Source organism: Dipodomys spectabilis, unplaced genomic scaffold (assembly GCF_019054845.1).
Source record: "Dipodomys spectabilis isolate Male_0828 unplaced genomic scaffold, ASM1905484v1 ptg000094l, whole genome shotgun sequence".
In the NCBI taxonomy this organism is placed as follows: domain Eukaryota; kingdom Metazoa; phylum Chordata; class Mammalia; order Rodentia; family Heteromyidae; genus Dipodomys; species Dipodomys spectabilis.
The window spans coordinates 16,687,184-16,705,903 of record NW_024870771.1 but is presented as its reverse complement, the minus strand read 5'-3'; the positions used below and the strand labels follow the sequence as shown (position 1 = coordinate 16,705,903).

General features: G+C 41.4%; 1 protein-coding gene across 1 annotated transcript in view; it reads left to right on the top strand.

The window, feature by feature from the left end:
- Nucleotides 1-1,751: 1,751 nt before the first annotated feature.
- The window catches only part of Marco (macrophage receptor with collagenous structure), a 40,659-nt gene continuing 23,690 nt past the window's right edge, over nucleotides 1,752-18,720 (top strand). The window contains exons 1-3 of the mRNA XM_042685282.1: nucleotides 1,752-1,900; nucleotides 17,084-17,185; nucleotides 17,926-18,147. Coding sequence (XP_042541216.1) covers nucleotides 1,792-1,900; nucleotides 17,084-17,185; nucleotides 17,926-18,147 — 433 coding nt within the window. The 5' untranslated portion in view covers nucleotides 1,752-1,791. The remainder of the gene's footprint in view (nucleotides 1,901-17,083; nucleotides 17,186-17,925; nucleotides 18,148-18,720) is intronic.

Sequence of the window (18,720 nt, the reverse complement as noted above, 5' to 3'; positions counted from 1 at the left end):
GCCAGAATTAAGTCTTTACAAGTCAGTCCTGGATTCAAATCCCGTCACAAGTCCTTTCTAATTGCATGATCTAAGGCAGATCACAAGTTATCATGAATACTGAGTAATGTATGTAAAAATATCTGGCACAATTTATGAAATAACAATAAACCCTGGAGAATAATGAATAGTCTAGGAGATATGCTTTGTACTCAGATTCAGAGAAGCTAAGCAAGTCCATCCAAATCACACAGCAAAATCATGGAAGAATGAATCTCATCAGCCCACAGCAAGGAGAAGAGATTTCTCTCGGGGAGTTCCCACAGCTTCTGCCAACCCCAGGGCCTTGTCCCTACCCTCTAACTTTTTCTATCCCAGCTGTGGCTCCAGGGCCTCTGTGGAGAGCAGTGACTTCCGCACTGTTGAAATTGTGGGCACTGCTGTGGGCCTTTCTGCCTCCCCAGGAGCTGCCAGTGACTCATTCTCCTGAACTTCATTCCCCTTTCAGTTTCTCGCAGAGAAAGTGTTTCATCATTCTGGGCCCACATGCCTCTGCTGCTTACTCCTCTATTCCAAATAGACCCTAACTCCCAAGCTTCCCCCAGCTGGCCCATCTCTGTGGGGCTCGACTTCTCTTCCTTACCTAGGAGAACCTCCCTTTTTTTTGTTTTTTGGCGCCGGTCGTGGGGGCTTGAATTCAGGGCCTCAAACTCTCGCTTGGCTTTTCCACTTAAGAATGGTACTCTACCACTTGAGCCACACCTCCACTTCTGGCTTTTTTGGTGGTTGGTTAGAGATAAAAATCTCAAGGACTCTCCTGCCAGGCTGCTTTCAAACTGCAGGTTTGATTCATGAAATACACTCACCACAGTGATTTCATGACTACCTTAACTTACAAAGGAGGAAAGTTGAACATCAAAACTGGGGTGACGTACAGTCACACAGCTGCTGTGAGGAAAGGGTAGAATGGGAAACAGCCATTCTGTGTGTGTGTATATGTGTGTGTGTATGTGTGCGTGTGTGTGTGTGCCAGAATGGAGGCTTAAACTCAAGACACCTCATTCTCACTTGGCATTTTTCACTCAAGGCCTGTGTTCTACCACTTAAACTGTGTCTCTCTACTTCCATTGTAGTAGCTCAGCTCTCCTCTGTGTCTTAGTCGCCAGGCTGCAGGACCCCTGTACAGATGCCCGATATGAGCCAGGAGGAGGAATAGAGGGTTCTCCCTTCAGGGAGCTCAGATCTCACCTGGCCTGCTTCCATACCTGCAAGCCCTAGCACAGATGGGAGACCACAAGGGAGCACACAGCTGGGAGCAGCTTCTCAACTGTTCCTCGGCACATAAGCCACCAGGGACCTTACTAAACTGAAGGTTTGCATTCATCACTTTTGGAGAGTGAGGGGAGATGCTGCAGGCCCAAGGGACCATGCCCTCAAGAAGGAGCGCTCAGTATTGAAGCCAGACAGAGCAAAGCAGTAAGTAGAACAGCCATCTAGGACAAAAGCAGAGCTCAGTCAAGCCCAGGAGAAGAAGACAGTGGTCCTCCCAGTATCATCTAGGGACTCTGAGGGCAAAGAGGTGACCCCCAAGCTCTCAATTCCCCATTCACAGCAGCTGCACCAAGTAGGCATTCCCTGTGTGAATGGCCTGTGTGAAGAAATTCCCCATCACACAAGATAAATTTTGCAAATTGAGAAGTCAGAGCCAAAGGGAAGTCCGGTGTGGTCTCCAACTAGTTACCATGGTTATATGAGAGTGGGCTTCCTCTTACCAGGCATTTCTGCTGCTTTGGCCACCTATAAAGCTTAGCAATGGGGAATAAGGAATCCCTCAAAGAGGAAGAGTTCCTGGGGTGTGCAGAAGAAGGAGCAGCTGTTGATCACATCATGTTCACTGCCACAGAGACCTTCCAAGTCAATGGTAAAGTACTGCTCCCCCAGGCTGGGGCTGCCCATAGACTCAGTGGATAGATACATAGGGAAGTGTCACTACGTTGTTCATACTGGACCTGACACTCACCAGTGCACATTGGCATTGACTCATCTGTAATTTCTGCAGTGCTAGTAACAGATGGTGTGTCTTTAGCCTATAGTTGGCCTTTGTTTTAAGCTGCATCATTTTTTAAAAATTATATTTAAATATTTTCATTGGGATAAAAGTCAATGTATTTTTTTCCATTTCTTGTTGGCTAGGGTGCATGCATAGCTTCATAATGAGTTGTAGTGGATTGAATACATCATTAGAAATTCAGTCACCCCATCATCTTCATTTTCACCCTCAGAGTTACTGAGGTGATATGTGGTTGAATGTTGCAGAATTCGTAGCACTTAAAGGAGTAGACTTGCATCCCAGAGGCAATCTCTGATTTCCTAGTCTAGAACCTTCTCTTGGAATCATCTTCCCAGGTGACTGGCTTTCTCGGAAGTTGTAATGAGGGAGCAATGGCAGTTTTGGGCACACACCTTCACAGACAGGAAGGTGGACAGAACGGAGATGCAAAATTATAAATCCTGGGTGCTGACTAGAAATTTATGGTGAGGTAACAGAGAAAGGCTTGTATGTGGATGACTACAATCAATATTGTTTATTCAGAACTTTTTTCAAATTCAGTGTACTGGAGATGTGACTGTTTTTTTCCTTTGGGTGCTGGTCCTGGGGCTTGATCTCAGGGCTTGGCAAGGTTGGTATTTTACCCCTTGAGCCATAGCTTTTTTTTGTTCATGGCTTTCCTTGCCTGGGCTGGCTTCAAACCCCAATCCTCAGATTTCAGCCTTCTGTGTAGCTAGGATTACAGACATGAGCCACCAGCCCTTGATTAGGTGTGACTTTTTAAGATACAGAAAATGTTCTAGAAAATCCAACTGATCACATATATTCAGGACCTATTGCCCATTGGGCACCACCCCCAGCCCCAAGGAAAGAGACCTGGCATGGAGCTATCTCAAAGGCCCTAACTTCGGTGGTATAGCTGAGCCACCCCAGCCCTGTAAGCTGAACTTCTCCATATGGCTTGTTATAGGACATCATGGAAACACCAAACCTGATGGAGGATCTGGAAGTCAGAGCTGATGCCTCTTCTAAAGTGCAAAGGATACAGGGTCTGTTATAAGGAAAAAGGAATGGCTAGATGTAGAGTGAGGTGCTACATGCCCATGCTATCCCACAAGGCATATTCTGAGAATAGTTGATTCCATATTGCTGCACTGAAATCGGAAGGGTGAGGGGCTGAGGCTAGGCTCAGGAATGTGATTTTTTCCCCCTGAAGCTGGGGTAGGGTGGTGGGGCTGAAGTGGGACTAGGAAACACTTGTTTGCAGCTGAGATTGCCTGCTTTGGGAGATGGTGACAGGCTGGAGAGAGCAGGTAAGCCAGTGAGAGAGTGATGAGGAGAGATAATGAGACAGCGATGGAAAGGAAGGACAAGAACTGGAGCAGGAGAGAGGGTGAGTGAGGAAGACACAAGAATCAACGACAAACTCCAGATTTCTGACTTTGTCTGTGGATGCCAGGATCTAAAATTCTAATGGAAAAAAAAAAATCACCACTACTTGGTCTTCCGAAGTGGAACTCCTAAGTGATAGAGATGTTTTCCCAAGTGAATTCACAACTTCCTGCCTTCTAACTCAAAGATCATGAAACTTTCTAGATGAGTGTCATTGTAAACAGCAACCACAGGGTGTTTGACATACAGCGGGCCCCTAGGCTTACTGTAATAACAATGACTTGTCCCAGGACAAGATAGCTGTAACTATTTTACGTTTGTGTTTTCTCTGCGAAAGAGTTTGCTCCCTGTTGGGTGCTGGTGGCTCATAGCTGTCATACTCGCTATTCAGAAGGCTGAGCTCTGAGGATCACAGTTTTAAATCAATTTGGGCAGAAAAGTCTACAATACTCTTATCTCCAATTAACCAGCAAAAAGCCTGAAATGGAGCTGTGGCTAGAGCACTAGCCTCAAGTGAAAAAGTCAAGTGAGAACATGTGGCCTTGAGTTCAAGACCCAGTACCATCATACACACACACACACACACACACACACACACACACACACACACACACACACACACACACACACACACACAAATTTGCTCCTTTCTTTTCTTCTTTCCCTGTCATATATAGGTTTTATTTTTCTTTCTTTTTTTTGTTGGTCATGGAGCTTGAATTCTGGGCCTGAGCGCTGTCCCTCAGCTCTTCAGCATAAGGTGAGTGCTCTACCACTTGAGCTACCACCACTTCAGGTTTTCTGGTGGTTTATTGGAGATAAAGAGTTTCATGGACTTTCCTGCCCAGGCTGGCTTTGAACCCTGATCCTCAGATCTTAGCCTCCTGAGTAGCTAGGATTACAGGAGTGAGCCACCAGCGCCCGGCTCAGGTTTTATTTTTCTTTTAAAAAACAAAACAAAAAACACTTTCTTAAGTGTATGACTTAGGGTTCACCAAATGCATCTTCCAAAAACATTTGTTTTTTTTTGGTTTTTTTTTTTGGGGTCCGGTCGTGGGGCCTGAACTCTGGGCCTGGGCGCTGTCCCTTAGCTCTTCAGCTCAAGGTTAGTGCTCTACCACTTGAGCCACAGCGCCACTTCCGGCTTTTTTTTCTTTTTGCTTATGTGGTGCTGAGGGATCGAACCCAGGGCCTCAGGCATTCAAGGCAAGCGCTCTACCACTGAGCCACCTTCTCAGTCCTTCTTCCAAAACCATTTGTAATGTGAAGTTTTCTCTTATTTTCTCTACTGTGTTCAGTATTGAAACATAAATGGTCTAAACCTCTACTTGATAAAATATTAATCTTTTTCTATTTGGAAATTCCAAGAGGATGTTTTAACCATCTACTGCAGAAACTTTTAGAAGTGAACTTGAGAAACTTATATACCTATTTTTCTCTAAAGTTAATCTAAAAATGATGGTGAGTTTAATTTTTTTCAGCAAGCAATTCTAAATTCTGCAAAATGTTCTGTATCTGCCTTTATGTGGCCTTGGTGAGGCTCCTTCCTTTCTAGCTCAAGTACTACCTAAGGCCTAACAAGGGCTTTATTACACAGAGGCCCTCTCCTCCTCCTCCTCCCCCAACCCCCTCCTTCTCCTCTTCCTCCTTTATCCTCCTCATCATTGTCATTGTCATCTTTTTCATCATCTTCAACTTATTCCTCCTGCAGTTTGAGCTCAGGGCTTCAAGCTTTCTTGGCTGATGCTCTACCACTTGGGCAATGTCTTCATTCTTGCTTTTTGCTGATTAATTGGAGATGGAGTCTAGTGAACTTTTTTACCTAATCTGGCTTTGAGTCACAATCCTCCAGGCATCAGCCCTCTGCGTAGATAGGATTACAGAGCTGAACCATAGAGGCCCAGCTCTTTTACTTCTTCTTACCAGCTCCTTTGGGAGTATAACTGACAAAAATTGTACATACTTTTGGCACATATGTGGTGATTTGATATATAGGTGAAATGATTGCACAAAATCAGCTTTAGTTTCCTGAAGGAACATGCTAAGGGCTGTTATACTTAGGGGGACACAAACCCCAGCTCCTTCCTTAAGAATTAATGTGCAGCCCTCATCTTTCCCTTCAACCACAGGGCATTGGAACTGGAACAAGCCCGTTTATATTTGTCCCTGTGGACACTATCTTTCTGGTATTGATTGTTTCTACCTTTCTCAAACTTAAGAACATTAGTGTGAAAAAAAAAGCCCTTGCTGGATTTTTTTAACAGGAATTCTGTTATAACTATAGATAAATGTAGAAAAAAATTGACATCTTAACTGTATTCAGGCTTACATCCATTTATGTCTATAAACATAGTATATCTCTTCACTTATTTATTTGAATTTGTTAAATCAGAATTTTATAATTTTTAGAATATAGCTTCTGTTTTATTAGATTTACATTGAATTATTTCATTTTCTTTGGAGTGATTAACAATGTTACTGTGCTTTAATTTTGGTTTCTACCATATTTTGTTACTTAATAGCAATGTGATTGAATTTTTTTATTTTTTTTTTTGTGAACATACTGTACAGAGGGGTTACAATTACATGGGCAAGATAATGAGTACATTTCTTATCAAGCATTGCAGCCTCCTCCTTTGTTTACCCTTCACATCCTTTCCCAGCCTCCCGCCCCCCACCCTTATGTGATTGAATTTTATATGTTGATCTTGTATTCTATAGTTTAGTGAACTTGCTTATAGGTCCTAGAGATTTTGTTGTTATAGATTCTTTCTCCAAAGAATATATATATATATATATATGTTATATATATATATATATATATTTGTTTTTTGTTTCCTTTTCTTTCCTTATTGCACTGGCTAGAACCTCTTAACACTACATCGAATAAGACTGTAGTTAGAGACATCCTTGTTTTGTTTTTGGTCATAAGAAGAAAGCATCCGTCTTTCAGCACAAAGAATGGTGTTAGCTTTAGGTATTTTGTAGATGCCTTTTTTAAGTTGAGACTTGACTGAGAGTTTATTCTTCAGTTTGTAGGAAATTTCAATATCAAGTTATTATTTGTTAGGAGCTACAATGATGAATCATGAGAGTTTTATTGTGGATTTTATTTTGCCAAATGCTTTTCTACATCAATTTATGATTTCTTCATTTTGTTGAGTTGATGGATTATTTCAGTTAGTTTTCAAATATTAAATCATTTTTGTATCTCTGAAATTCTCTTTAGTAATGACATATAAGTCTTTTTATACATTGCCTGATAGTAATATTTTACCAAAGATTTTTGTGTCAGTGTTTATATTAGTGTGTTTCCTTTGTTTGTTTGTTTGTTTTTGTTTTTGGCTGTGAAGGATGAACTCAGGGCTTGGGAACCCTCTCTGAGTTCTTTTGCTCAAGTCTATCCCTCTATCACTATGAGTCATAGTACCACTTCCAAGATATTGGCTTTTCGTTTGTAATTTTCCTCTTTCTTTTCTTCCTCTTCTCCTCTTCCCTTTTCTCTGTCTTTTTATAACAATAATTCTGAGTTCATACAATGAGTTGGGAAGTATTCCCTCCTCTTTCAAATGAGACTGTGTAAGATTGACCCTAACTGGTCTTCTTTCTATTTCTTTTATTTTGGTAGTTATAGGAATTGAACTCAGGGCTGCATGCTTGTTAGGAAGGCGTTGAGTCACTTCTCCAGCGTTCCCCAACACTTTTTATTATCGGTGCTATTAAGGAGTCGTATGAAAGGGTTACAACTCCACAAGTCAGTTTATGAGTACACTGCTTCTTGGATAATCTCACTCCTTCCTTTGCTTTCCCCCATTTCACCCCTCCCATCTCTATCCACAAGTTACATAGCCCAATTTTTACGGTGTATATTGATTACAATGACTGCATTTACTCCATTTCTGCCTCCCCTTTCCCACCTCAAAAAAAAGCATATTTCTATTTTCTACTTTCTGGAATTTGTTTTGCTAAATAGCACTTTAGTTGTTTATCTCTCTGAGCCTGGCTTGCTTCACTTCATGTGATTTGTTCTACATTCAACCATTTCCTTGAACATGGCATAATACTATTCTTTCTATGGATGAGTACAATTTCATTGCACATAAGTACCACATTTTTGGATCCACTCATATATTGTAGGGCATTTGGGCTGTTTCCATAACTTAGTAATTGCAAATAATGCACCAATGAACATGAACGTGCAAGTGTCTACCGTATTCTGACTTGTAATATTCTGGGTAGATGCCCAGGGGTGGTATGGCTGGATCATAGGATAGTTCTAGGCTTAGTTTTTTTTTGTTTTGTTTTTTTAAGAATCCCCACACCCACTTTTTGTAGCAGTACTAGAGCTTGAGCTTAGGGCCTCATGTTTCTGCTGAGTTTTTTTCTTTTCTTTGTTTTTTCCCACTTCCAGTCCTTTTTTTGCATTGGTTAGTTCTGAAGTAACATCTTGCTTTATACTCAAGCCAGCTTGAGCAGTGATGTTCCTGCCCGTTTTTGCCCTGTAGCTGTGATAATAGACACAAACTATCATGCCCACCAATTGGTTGAGATAGAGTCTAAAGAACTTCTTTTTTTCCTGGGCTTGTCTCAAACTGCAATTCTCAACTTGCTAGTATTACAGGCTTGTGCCATTGTGCCCATCCTAATTCTTCTTTAAATGGTAATTAAAAGACTCCTGTAAAATCATCTGAATACTTCTTAACTAAAAATAAAATGAATTTACTTGTATAAGATATTCATATTGTCTATTTTATGTTAGTTGTATTTTAGTAGCTTATTTTTTTTAAATAAATGGAACCATTTCCTTTAAATTATGAGCATAATGTTACTAATAGTATATGTTTCTTTTCTTTTTTTTGTTGGTCGTGGGGCTTGAACTCTGGGCCTGAGCGTTGTCCCTCAGCTCTTCAGCTCAAGGCGAGTGCTCTACCACTTGAGCTACAGTGCCACTTCCGGTTTTCTGATGGTTTATTGAAGATAGGAGTCTCATGGTCTCTCCTGCCCGGGCTGGCTTTGAACTGCGATCCTCAGATCTCAGCCTCCTGAGTAGCTAGGATTACAGGCGTGAGCCACCAGCGCCCGGCAGTATATGTTTATTTTCTTTATAATGATTACAGGATCTGCAAGGGAATTCCATTTCAATTTTTAATATTAATTATTCATGCAATATTTCTATCTTTTTTGTGCTAGTCTTGGGATTTGAACTCAGAGCCTGGACACTGTCCCTGAGCCTTTGTTCCAAGGCTAACCCTCTACCACTTGAGTCACAATTCCACTTCCATGTTTTGTTTTGTTTTGGTGCTTACTTGGAGATAAAAATCCCATGTACTTTCCTGCCTTGCTGGCTTTGAACTTTGATTCTCAGCTCTCAGCCTCCTGAGTAACTAGGAATAGAGGCAAGAACCATGGCACCCAGCTCATTTTTCTTTTTAATCGCTATCAGTCTTCCTAGAGGGTTGTCAGTGAAAAGGATTTTGATCAAGAAGTGGCTTTTTGTTTCATTGTTTCTCACTTCTGTCTTCCCATTTTAAATTTCACTGAAGTCTGCACTTATCTTTATGTATTCATCAGGATTTTGCATCCCGGTGATGAAACACCTGACAGAAACAACAATGTAAAAATAATTTATTTTGACTCATAGTTTCAGATAATTCTAGCCATAACTGTTTGGCACTATGTATTTGATCAAAACATCTTGGTAGCTGAAGGGTGTGTTGAAGATTGACAGTCCACTTCATGGTGAACTAGAAGCAGAGAAAGACAGGATACAGGAAGAGGCCAAGGAAACATATAGCCCCAGAGACATATTCTCAGTAACCTACTTCCTCAAGTTATGTCTCACTTCTGCTTTAAAGCCTCTCTCAGCAATGTCATCATTTTATGACTCCATCAAGGGTTGAATCCACGAATTGGATCAGAGACCCTAGAACACAGTCATCTCTGGTAAATACCTTCACACACACACACACTCAGAGGCTATAATCTCTTAGGCATTTCTTAATCTAATCAAATTGACCATCAGAATTAACCATCACACTTCATTATTTCCTTTTTCCTTATTGAAGAGGGTGTATTTTGTTCCTTATTACTAGTTTCTTGAGGTAGGAACTTACTTTGATTTGAGGCCTTTTAAATGGTGCTATAAAATTTCTTGTCAGCACTGTATTAGTTATATCCCATAAAATTTGATATAGCATATTTTCATTTTTATTCAGTTTTACTTTTAACATTTTCTTTTAGACTTTTCTGTATAACCCATACACTATGTATAAGTGTTTTTTTTTAATGTATATATATTTTTTATTGTGAAAATACTGTACAGAGGGGTTACAATTACATGGGCAAGTTAATAAGTACACTCTTAATAAGCATTGTAGCCTCCTCTTTTGTTTCCCTTTCCCATCCCTTCCCATCCTCCCCCCCCCCCACCGAATCATCCTCCCCCTCTCCTCCACCAACCAAAGTTGTAAAGTTTATTTTTCAACATAACGACTTGTATATCTCATTGTTGCAATGGGTCCACCTGTATCCCTATTTAAACGATTTGTTTTTTCCCTTCCCCTCCACAAATTATACCAACATCAAATACAGTGAAAGCAGGGGTTATACCATAGGGGAGTGCATAGTGTTTTGTTAAAACTTCTAAGTATTTGGAGATTTTCATGTTGTCTGTGTGTTTTAAATTCCAACTTTTATTATATTATTATCAAAGAAAATTCTCTTATATAACCTCTTTTTAAACATATTTAATGAAGACATGGCCTATCTTGATATTCATCAATAGTCATCCATATTCATCTGTGTGGTCTTGAAAAGAATCTGTATTCTGCTGCTATTACATGGAGTGTTCTTGACGTGATCATTAGATCCTGTTGCCTGCTGATTTTCTAATTGAAAGCAGGGTATTCAAGTCCACAGATAGAAATATGGATTTGTCTATTTCTCCTTTCAGTTATATCAGTTTTTACTTCCTATATTTTAAGGTTCTAGTATATAGTATCTTAGAAGTAGCAAATAGTTGGGTCAAGTTTTATAATTAGTTTTCCAACATCTACCTTTTGATAAGTATATTTAAATCATATAAATGTAAGGTAATTTTATTGTGTCTGTAATTTTATTGTGTGATTTTTCTGTTTTGTCCCCCTTTCTCATTCATATGTTTTTCTTTTCTTTCCTTCCAATGAGTTATTGAAATACCTTTATAAATTCTATTTAGATTTATTTATAGTATTTTTAGTCCATTGGTTTGAATTTGAATAGGTTCTTTGGCATTTCTACCTATAAAAAGAATCACAGTCTATTGATACTAACATTTACCATTCATATCCAGTGTAAAAATCCTATTTCCACTTGGATCCTTTAGCCATTACCTTTTATAAGATGTAATCACCTTAAGTATTTCCTCTACACACATTGTAAGTAATATCACATGACATAATAATTTTGTTGGAAGCACTAAGGACCTATGCTTGTCAGGCAGGCACTCCAACACTTAAGCCAAAACTTCACCATAACCTTTCTTTTTCTCTATTCTTCCTTCCTTCTTTTCTTCCTTCCTTCTTTTCTTTCTTTCTTCCTTCCTTCCTTTCCTTCTTTCCTTCTTTCCTTCTTTCTTTCTTTCTTTCTTTCTTTCTTTCTTTCTTTCTTTCTTTCTTTCTTTCTTCCTTCCTTCCTTCCTTCCTTCCTTCCCTCCTTCCTTCCTTTCCTTCTTTCCTTCTTTCTTTTTTAAATCTTACTTTATTTTTTGCCATGCCCCCCACTTCTGACTTTTTACTGGTTATTTGAAGAGTCTTGAGGATTTGTTTGCTTGAGCTGGCTTCAACCCTTGAGCCTCATACTTTCATTATTTTAAAAATAAAATTTTGTATCTATGCCCAGGCTAGACTGTCCCACAATCCTCCTATTTATACTTTCTATACATCCAGGATATCAGGCACATGCCACCACCCCTAGCTTTAATTAGTTGAGCTGGTGTCTTTCAGACTTTTTGCCCAAGCTGGTCTTGATCAGTAAGTCTTCTGATCTCTACTTCCCAAGAAGCTAGAATTACAGATGTAAGCCACAGCACCCAAATGACATTATGCTTTTTTTAAACAATCAAGTATGGTTTTAGAAACTCATGTAGAGAAGAGTAGTCTAATATAGATCCAAATTTTACTCTTTAGTTATTGAAATTCCAGGCCTTCTTCTATGACCATTTCCTATTTGGAAAACTCTAGTCATTCTTTAAAGTTACATCACTAACAAGAGATTTTCTTCATTTTCTTTCATCTATTTCCTACCATTCCTGAAGGATATTTTAATTGGTGATAGGATTCATAATTGGCAATAGTTTCTTTTTAGCACACAAGAAAACTTTGTGTCCTTATATGTGGTCACAGTTTTAGATGATGTCTGCTGTCATTCAAATCAGTGTTCCTTTGTAGGAAATGTGGCATTCTCTCTGGTTCATGCATTTAACTACAATATGACTTAGGTTTATCATGTTTGTAGTTTATTCTTTAATCTATGCATTTCACAACACTCAGAAGGCTTAACCATTACTTCTTTGAACTTCTTAGGTACTATAAAGTCTCCTTGATGATATGAATGATGGGTATTTTGTTATTAAGTCAGAGAGCACTCAACCAACCTCTGTTCATGATTTTTTGGTTAATTTTCTGATTTTTTAGATCAAGTATTTTCTGTTTTTCTCTTATTGAGATCATTGGTTGTTTCCTCTGACACACTTGTTACACTATTCCAGTTGTTTGGTGAACTTTAAACATTTTGAGGCTTTTTATTCTAATTCTACAGTTTCAATTCAGTAATTTTTCTTCTATCTTCTATTCCTTTGGTGAATCTTTTTTGTATCAAGAGTATTTATAATTGTTCATTAAAGCATTGGCATTATGGTTGCTTTAAAATTCTTGTTAGACAAGAATTCCTGATTCCTGGTGTGATTTTCCCCATTGTTGGTTGTGATTTTCTCAGTTCTCTAGCATACGATTGTATGGTAGATATTTTGCATAGTATGTTAGGAGACTTTGAATTCCATTTAGATTTACTAGTTTAGGTTTGTTATGTAGGTTCTGATTTGCTTTTGTAGGTCCCCTAGTCCCTGGAACACTATTGATATTACTCTGATTTGCTTTACTCACAGTATCACTGGAGCTATAGCTCACCCCCTGCTGGTGCTGACCAGGATAGAAGGTGGAAGGTGGGACCTATCAAGCCTTCAAGGGGGTCACCACTTCTTTGAGTCCATCACCAAGTACCCAGGGCTGGGTGTGGGTGGGTGAAAGGCCTTTCGTTCCATGTCCACAGTATGTGGCTCCTACCACATTATGTGGCTTCTGCCACTGGGAGGTGGCATGCCTGGAAAGACTAAAGTTGGAGTGCAGCCCTCTTTCTTTATTGTGATCTTATTTATTTATTTTTTAACTTCACACAGTACATTAAAAACAACACAAGACAATGTGTTGGAAATGATCTGTACAACTTGCGGGGGGAGTATTGGGGGGAGGGGGAAAGAGGGAGAAAAATGAGGGAAAAGGTAACAAGTTAGACAAGAAATGCAATCACTACCTTACTAACGTAACTGTAACCCCTCTGTACATCACCTTGACAATAAAATTTAACAACATGGAATCCTCTTCTCTCCATATCTTTGAGATAATTTCAATTAGCATCATCTTATATGATTGTATAAAAGTAGCTATTGGGCTATTATGACCCTCTATTAGGGCCATCCTAGATATATACTAATTATTACAAATGAGGGACACCATGGAGCCTATGTTTATTTGGGTCTGGTTTACTTCACTTCATTTTCCAAGACTTCCCATTTCTTTACAAATGGGGTGACATCGTTCTTTCTGATGGAAGCATAGCATTCCATTGCATATATTTTATGGAAGTGAAAGATCACTTTTGTTTTCCTCTAGAGCCCATCTTCATTGTGAGTCAGATGACAGAGCTGCCAATCTCTACAATCTCTGTGTAGCCTGCCTGGTTTACCCAGAGAAGCCCCTTCTGGTCTATGGGAAGCTCTGCTCCTTCACTCATCTTTTTTTTCTTTCTTTTGTCAGTCCTGGTACTTGAACTCAGAGCCTGGGCACTGTCCCTGAGCTTCTTTTGCTCAAGGTTAGCACTCTACTACCTGAGCCACAGCACCACTTCCGGTTTTTTCTGTTTATGTGGTACTGAGGAATTGAATCCAGGGCTTCATGCATGCAAGGCAAGCACTGTACCACTAAGCCACATTCCCAGTCCCCTCTTCTCTCATCTTTTCCTTAGGACCCTACTTAGAATAGGCATTTCCTTTGTTGTATCCTTTACCCTCAGAGAGGCAGCATGGTAGTGGAGAGGGGAAAGACTTCATCAGGCCCTCCATTTTTGTTTGTTTTGATAGCACTAGATTATTATTGTTATTTGTTGGTCGTGGGGACTGAACTCTGGGCCTGGGTGCTGTCCCTCAGCTCTTCAGCTCAAGGCTAGTGCTCTGCCACTTGAGCCACAGTGCCACTTCTGACTTTTTTTGCTTATGTGGTGCTGAGGAATCAAACCCAGGGCCTCATGTGTGTGAGGCAAGCACTGTACCACTGAGCCACCTTCCCAGCCCAGATGGTACTAGATTTTGAAATCAAAGCATTGCACTTGTTAGGTAGGTGCTCTATCAGTTGCATCACACTTCCAGGCCCAGATCCTCCACTCTGTACAGAGTAAGTAAGCTATTCCCTCCAATCCCATCTCCCAGTTCCTGTCATAGCTGTCTGTAGGCTAGGTGAAAACTCTGAATTATAAAAGCATCCCAGGTTCGGGTAGACATCCCCAGAATCTTTTGCCTTATTTTATCTTCACTAGGATGTCTCTGGCCATGTTCCTGGCATCTGGTTTTAGGATATCTGTATACCCCATGATTATTCTCACCAACCCCTCACCAACCTCTACAATCCTTGTGTCTCTGAAGCACAGTTCACCTTTCCATTCCCATGATGTGTTATGTTTCATCAGGTTAAGTGTTAGCCATGAGACTGTGTTGTGTGCATATGATGCTTCTCTGTGAGTCACTTGTCCTCACCATAATGATTGCATGGCTCTCAAGACTCTGAATTGTACCTCTAATGTCCTTGCAACATTTCAAAAGAAGCTGCATTGAACCCTGCACAGTGGTTAGCCTCCAGCCCTCTGCTAGGGTGAATGATCACTCATTCACTCATCTGTCCAGTCAGTCCTCACCTGTGAGCAGACACCAGGCTGGTGCTGAAATACAGCCTGAGAAGCTTCCAGGCCATTGTAGAAGACCAAGATACGTGCAGCCAAAGTTTACAGCGGTCAGTACTATGGCCAAGAGAAGCAGAGTGGTGTGGGGAAGCAGGAGGGATTCCTCCCAACACAGGGGATCCAGAAAAGGTGTCTAGGTCCAGAAAAGTTCCTGCGTTGCCCTCAAAGAATGGGAAGGTACAGGTGTTGTAGAAAAAGTGGAAAGGATATACCTTGCCCCAGGTCAGTGGAATGTTACAATGTGGTGTCAGGTATGATGGAGGTAGTTAAGGTTCAGAAGAGGGGTGCCCGGAGGAGAGTTGGCCAGTGTGGCTTTGTGTGTCCAATCTGAGCTATTTGCCTGAAGACAGTGAGCATCCATTGAAGGACAGAAGATAGGGGGGATGTGTCTGGATTACATGTTAGGAAGCTTACTCTGGCTGCTGTGCAGGTCTGCATTCTGCGGGTTTAGTGGCAGGCGACACTTCTTGTGAGATTAACCATAACCAACTGTCACTAACAAAGAAATCAACCAATCAGAAACCATTTCTCAGGGTGACACTGGAGCTAACCCTACACCACTAAGAGCAGAGACCTCTGTTCTTTAGGAAGGAGGCAGTGGGGTTACAGGTTATCAAAGAGATTGAGAAAAGGCCCAATTCCTACGTATTTATCCAATAATCACTAGAACCAAGGAAAAGCAGGGACACACACACACACACACACACACACAGCGTCTATCCACTTATATTTTTCCCTTTCCCTTCAAAGCTGCCCTTGGGCTCATTTCAACTGGAATTTCCCCAGAAGCAATGATCAGTTCAGGTTGGTGAGGCAGGCTCAGATCTTGGGGTTACAGATCTTGGGTTACCTGCTCATAGTGTCACTTTGTTTTCCCCAAGTCTCTAGCACTCTGCAGAAGGGAATGCCTTCCCCAACCTTACAAGGTAGCAGTGGGGTTTGAGATGACACTGATAAATGCCTGTTGCGAAGCAGGTGCCCAGTCAATATGAGCCGTGAGAGCCTCAAGACTCTCTGTAGACTGGTCCCTTTCCCTTGACAACCCTAAAATGGCAGCACACGACAGAAGGGTGGAGTTCAGAGCCCCAGAAAAGATTTATGACAGCTTCTTCTGTAATGCTCCAAACTGGGAACAGCTCATCAAAAGGAAAATATTTTTGTCTCTAAGGAATACTAGGCAGCTATTTAAAAGAATAGTTCAATTTCTTTCTACAAGGAAAACTAGAGGGAATATCCATGAAAATTCTTCATTACCAAGAACAATGTGCAGTGTTACAGGTATTTTGATACCATGTGCATAAAGCTAAAAGGAAAAATAAATAAATCTATTTGAAAGCTAGTATCCATGGACTCAATGAAGGATTGGAAACACTAGGAGAAGATTGTCCTGAGCATGTACATACATTTTCCTTGTCATTCGCTCAGCAACATAATATAATAATAGTTTCCATGGTTGCAGGTACTGCAAACTATCTAGGGATGACAAAGTCAACAAGAAGATGTGCCTAGGTTTAATGCATTTGCCGTATCGTTTTTATGAGTCTTGCTCATCTCTGAATTTTAATAGCTTCCCAAGGTCCTGAAACCAATCCTGTGGGGATACCACGGTTCTGTGGGATCATGTAAGCAGGACATGAGAAAGAGCACACCCCAGAAGGCCAACACCACTCATGTCAGCAGGTTGCAGCCACAAGGTTGTTAAGCTTTGTCACACCCTCTATACTGCATCAAGTGATATGTCAAAACAAAACAAGCCAGTGTCAGTGGCCCATGCCTATAATCCTAGCTACTTAGGAAGCTGAGATTTCAGGATCATCATTCAAAGCCAACCCAGACAGTGAGACTCTTATTTCCAATTAATGACCAAAAAGCCAGATGTGGAGGTGTGACTCAAGTAGTAGAGTGCTGGCCTTGAGCAAACAAAACCAAGGGACAGTGCCCAGGCCCTGAGTACAAGCCCTAATACTGTCACCAAAAATTAATAAAGTCTAGACATGAATTCCAGATTGACATGGTAGAACCTAATAAGATAGTCTGTTCTCCAAGCCTTGTTCTTGGTTTAAAAAAGGGTAAATGATAATACCTCTCTTCTTAGAGCTTTGAAACTTAAACACATGAATTCATTAATGTCATAAATGTCAATTGAGACCCTTATATAAATCAAGTGTTCATGCAACAGTGAACAGGGTTCAGTTGGTGACAAATTACACAGATGTCTATTTGCTGGTGGTATTTTTTGTCTTGTGGCAGAAATGAGGATGGGGAAGATTCACATTGATGTCTTTTCCATATAACCTCTCGGGGAGACCTTTGGTGGTATAGACATGGCCTGACCCAGGCCATGGCTCTTCTCTGAGACATGTGTATCAGCCACCACCTGCCTGACTTGTGTTTCAGATTCACTGCCCAAGAAGAGAAATGGAGGAAAGTTCTTCATGGTTCTGGTGATCATCTACCTGATTGTGCTGTCAGTGGGTGCTGTGCTGTTGCTGATCCTAGGTAAAGGAATCTGGGACCTATGTGGTTTTCCTGGGGAGTCAAACTGGCCCCTCAGATGTAGCACTCAAGTTGAGCAGAAGGTCTTGAGAACACTGCTGCCCTGCTTATGGAAGAGTGCTGAGTTCCATCATAGTAATGGAGGGAAAAAAAGGATGTGTGTGGGTGCGTGCGTGCATGTGTGTGGAGGGGCATGTATGTATGTAAAGGAGTGAAAGATGCAATGATTTCACGTGAGGTTTGCCACTCACACTTGATGCAAAGAATTCTCAGCCTTTGGATGGTTAAGGACTTTATTGATTGAAGTGACCATGTGAATGTGATTTACTAAAAACAGTTCCCAGTTCATCTGTCAGTTACCAAGGTATTCCATCAGCAGACACTGGTGTCACCCAAGAACACTGTTTGCCTTGTTGTCATGAACAACAGGAAAACAAAGTCACATCTAAATATATCTTCAGATGAGACTGTTGTCCTGTTCACTCCTAGCGAATACGAAGGTCTATTTGAAGAGGATATTGATGGCAGATGCCTTGGGCACATCTGAAGGCCTGGCAGGAATCTTTTATGGCTGTGTCGTGTTGTGCCTGAGTGTGGAGGTGGTGTAGGAAAAGCTTGAAAACAGAGCTCGTATTTATGAATTCAGGGCCTACAGAAGTCATGCATGTGTGACACTAGCATGTTAGGGATCTACCTCAAACCTTAATGAGGTCCCTAAAGGGGCGTTGTGGGGTGGGGTCCAGGTCTGAACCTGCAGGAGCGGATCCGGATCTTAGAGATGGACTTCCCCAATGGAACATGGATGACAGAGCAACACCCATCCTTCTCAATGCAGTCAGGGTACCCCAGAACACATCTGGCAACAGGGCCATCGGGGCTGCCCACCATGCCAGCCCAGATCACCTGGCTTCGCACCAACCAGGAGCACCTGCTTCAGTGGGTGGCCAACGTCTCTCGCAACCCAGGTCTGGTCTCCTCTCTCTGGGGTTTGGGATTCCTCAGAGATGCCCTGAGGAAAGAGGGGTTTACTCATCTGGTTAGGATTCATTTGAACTTCCAGGACCTAGGCCTTGGGAATCAGGCAGAGATGAGAGCCACGTGAGGTGGGCTTGATTTTGAAGATCCCAGAAGAGGCTACAGACAGGATTCTGGGAAACAGTAGAGTCAAGAACTGAGGAACCCATGGCCCTATCCAAACTAAGCCATTCTCCACAAGCTAGGGCTGGAGCAACCAGCCCAAGGCCCGGTCTGAGTCACACAGACCCCAGACTGATCCAGTACATTTAGGAGGGTGGATAGGATGCAAAGCTGGGTGGTTCCTAGGAACAAGTCCAGTATGGGCAAGGAGAGCAACTGAGGGCCCAGTGCCAGCACACGATGTGGGGTCTTTGGGGAGAGACGATAACCCAGACTGTTGAGGAAAATATGTCAGCCCAGGTGGTGAGGTGGCAGGCAAGAGAAAATGGAGGAGATTCTCCCCCCGCCCACACCAGTCCACTCAGGGCCTTACATTGCCGTCTGTCTTCTCTCAGCTGCCC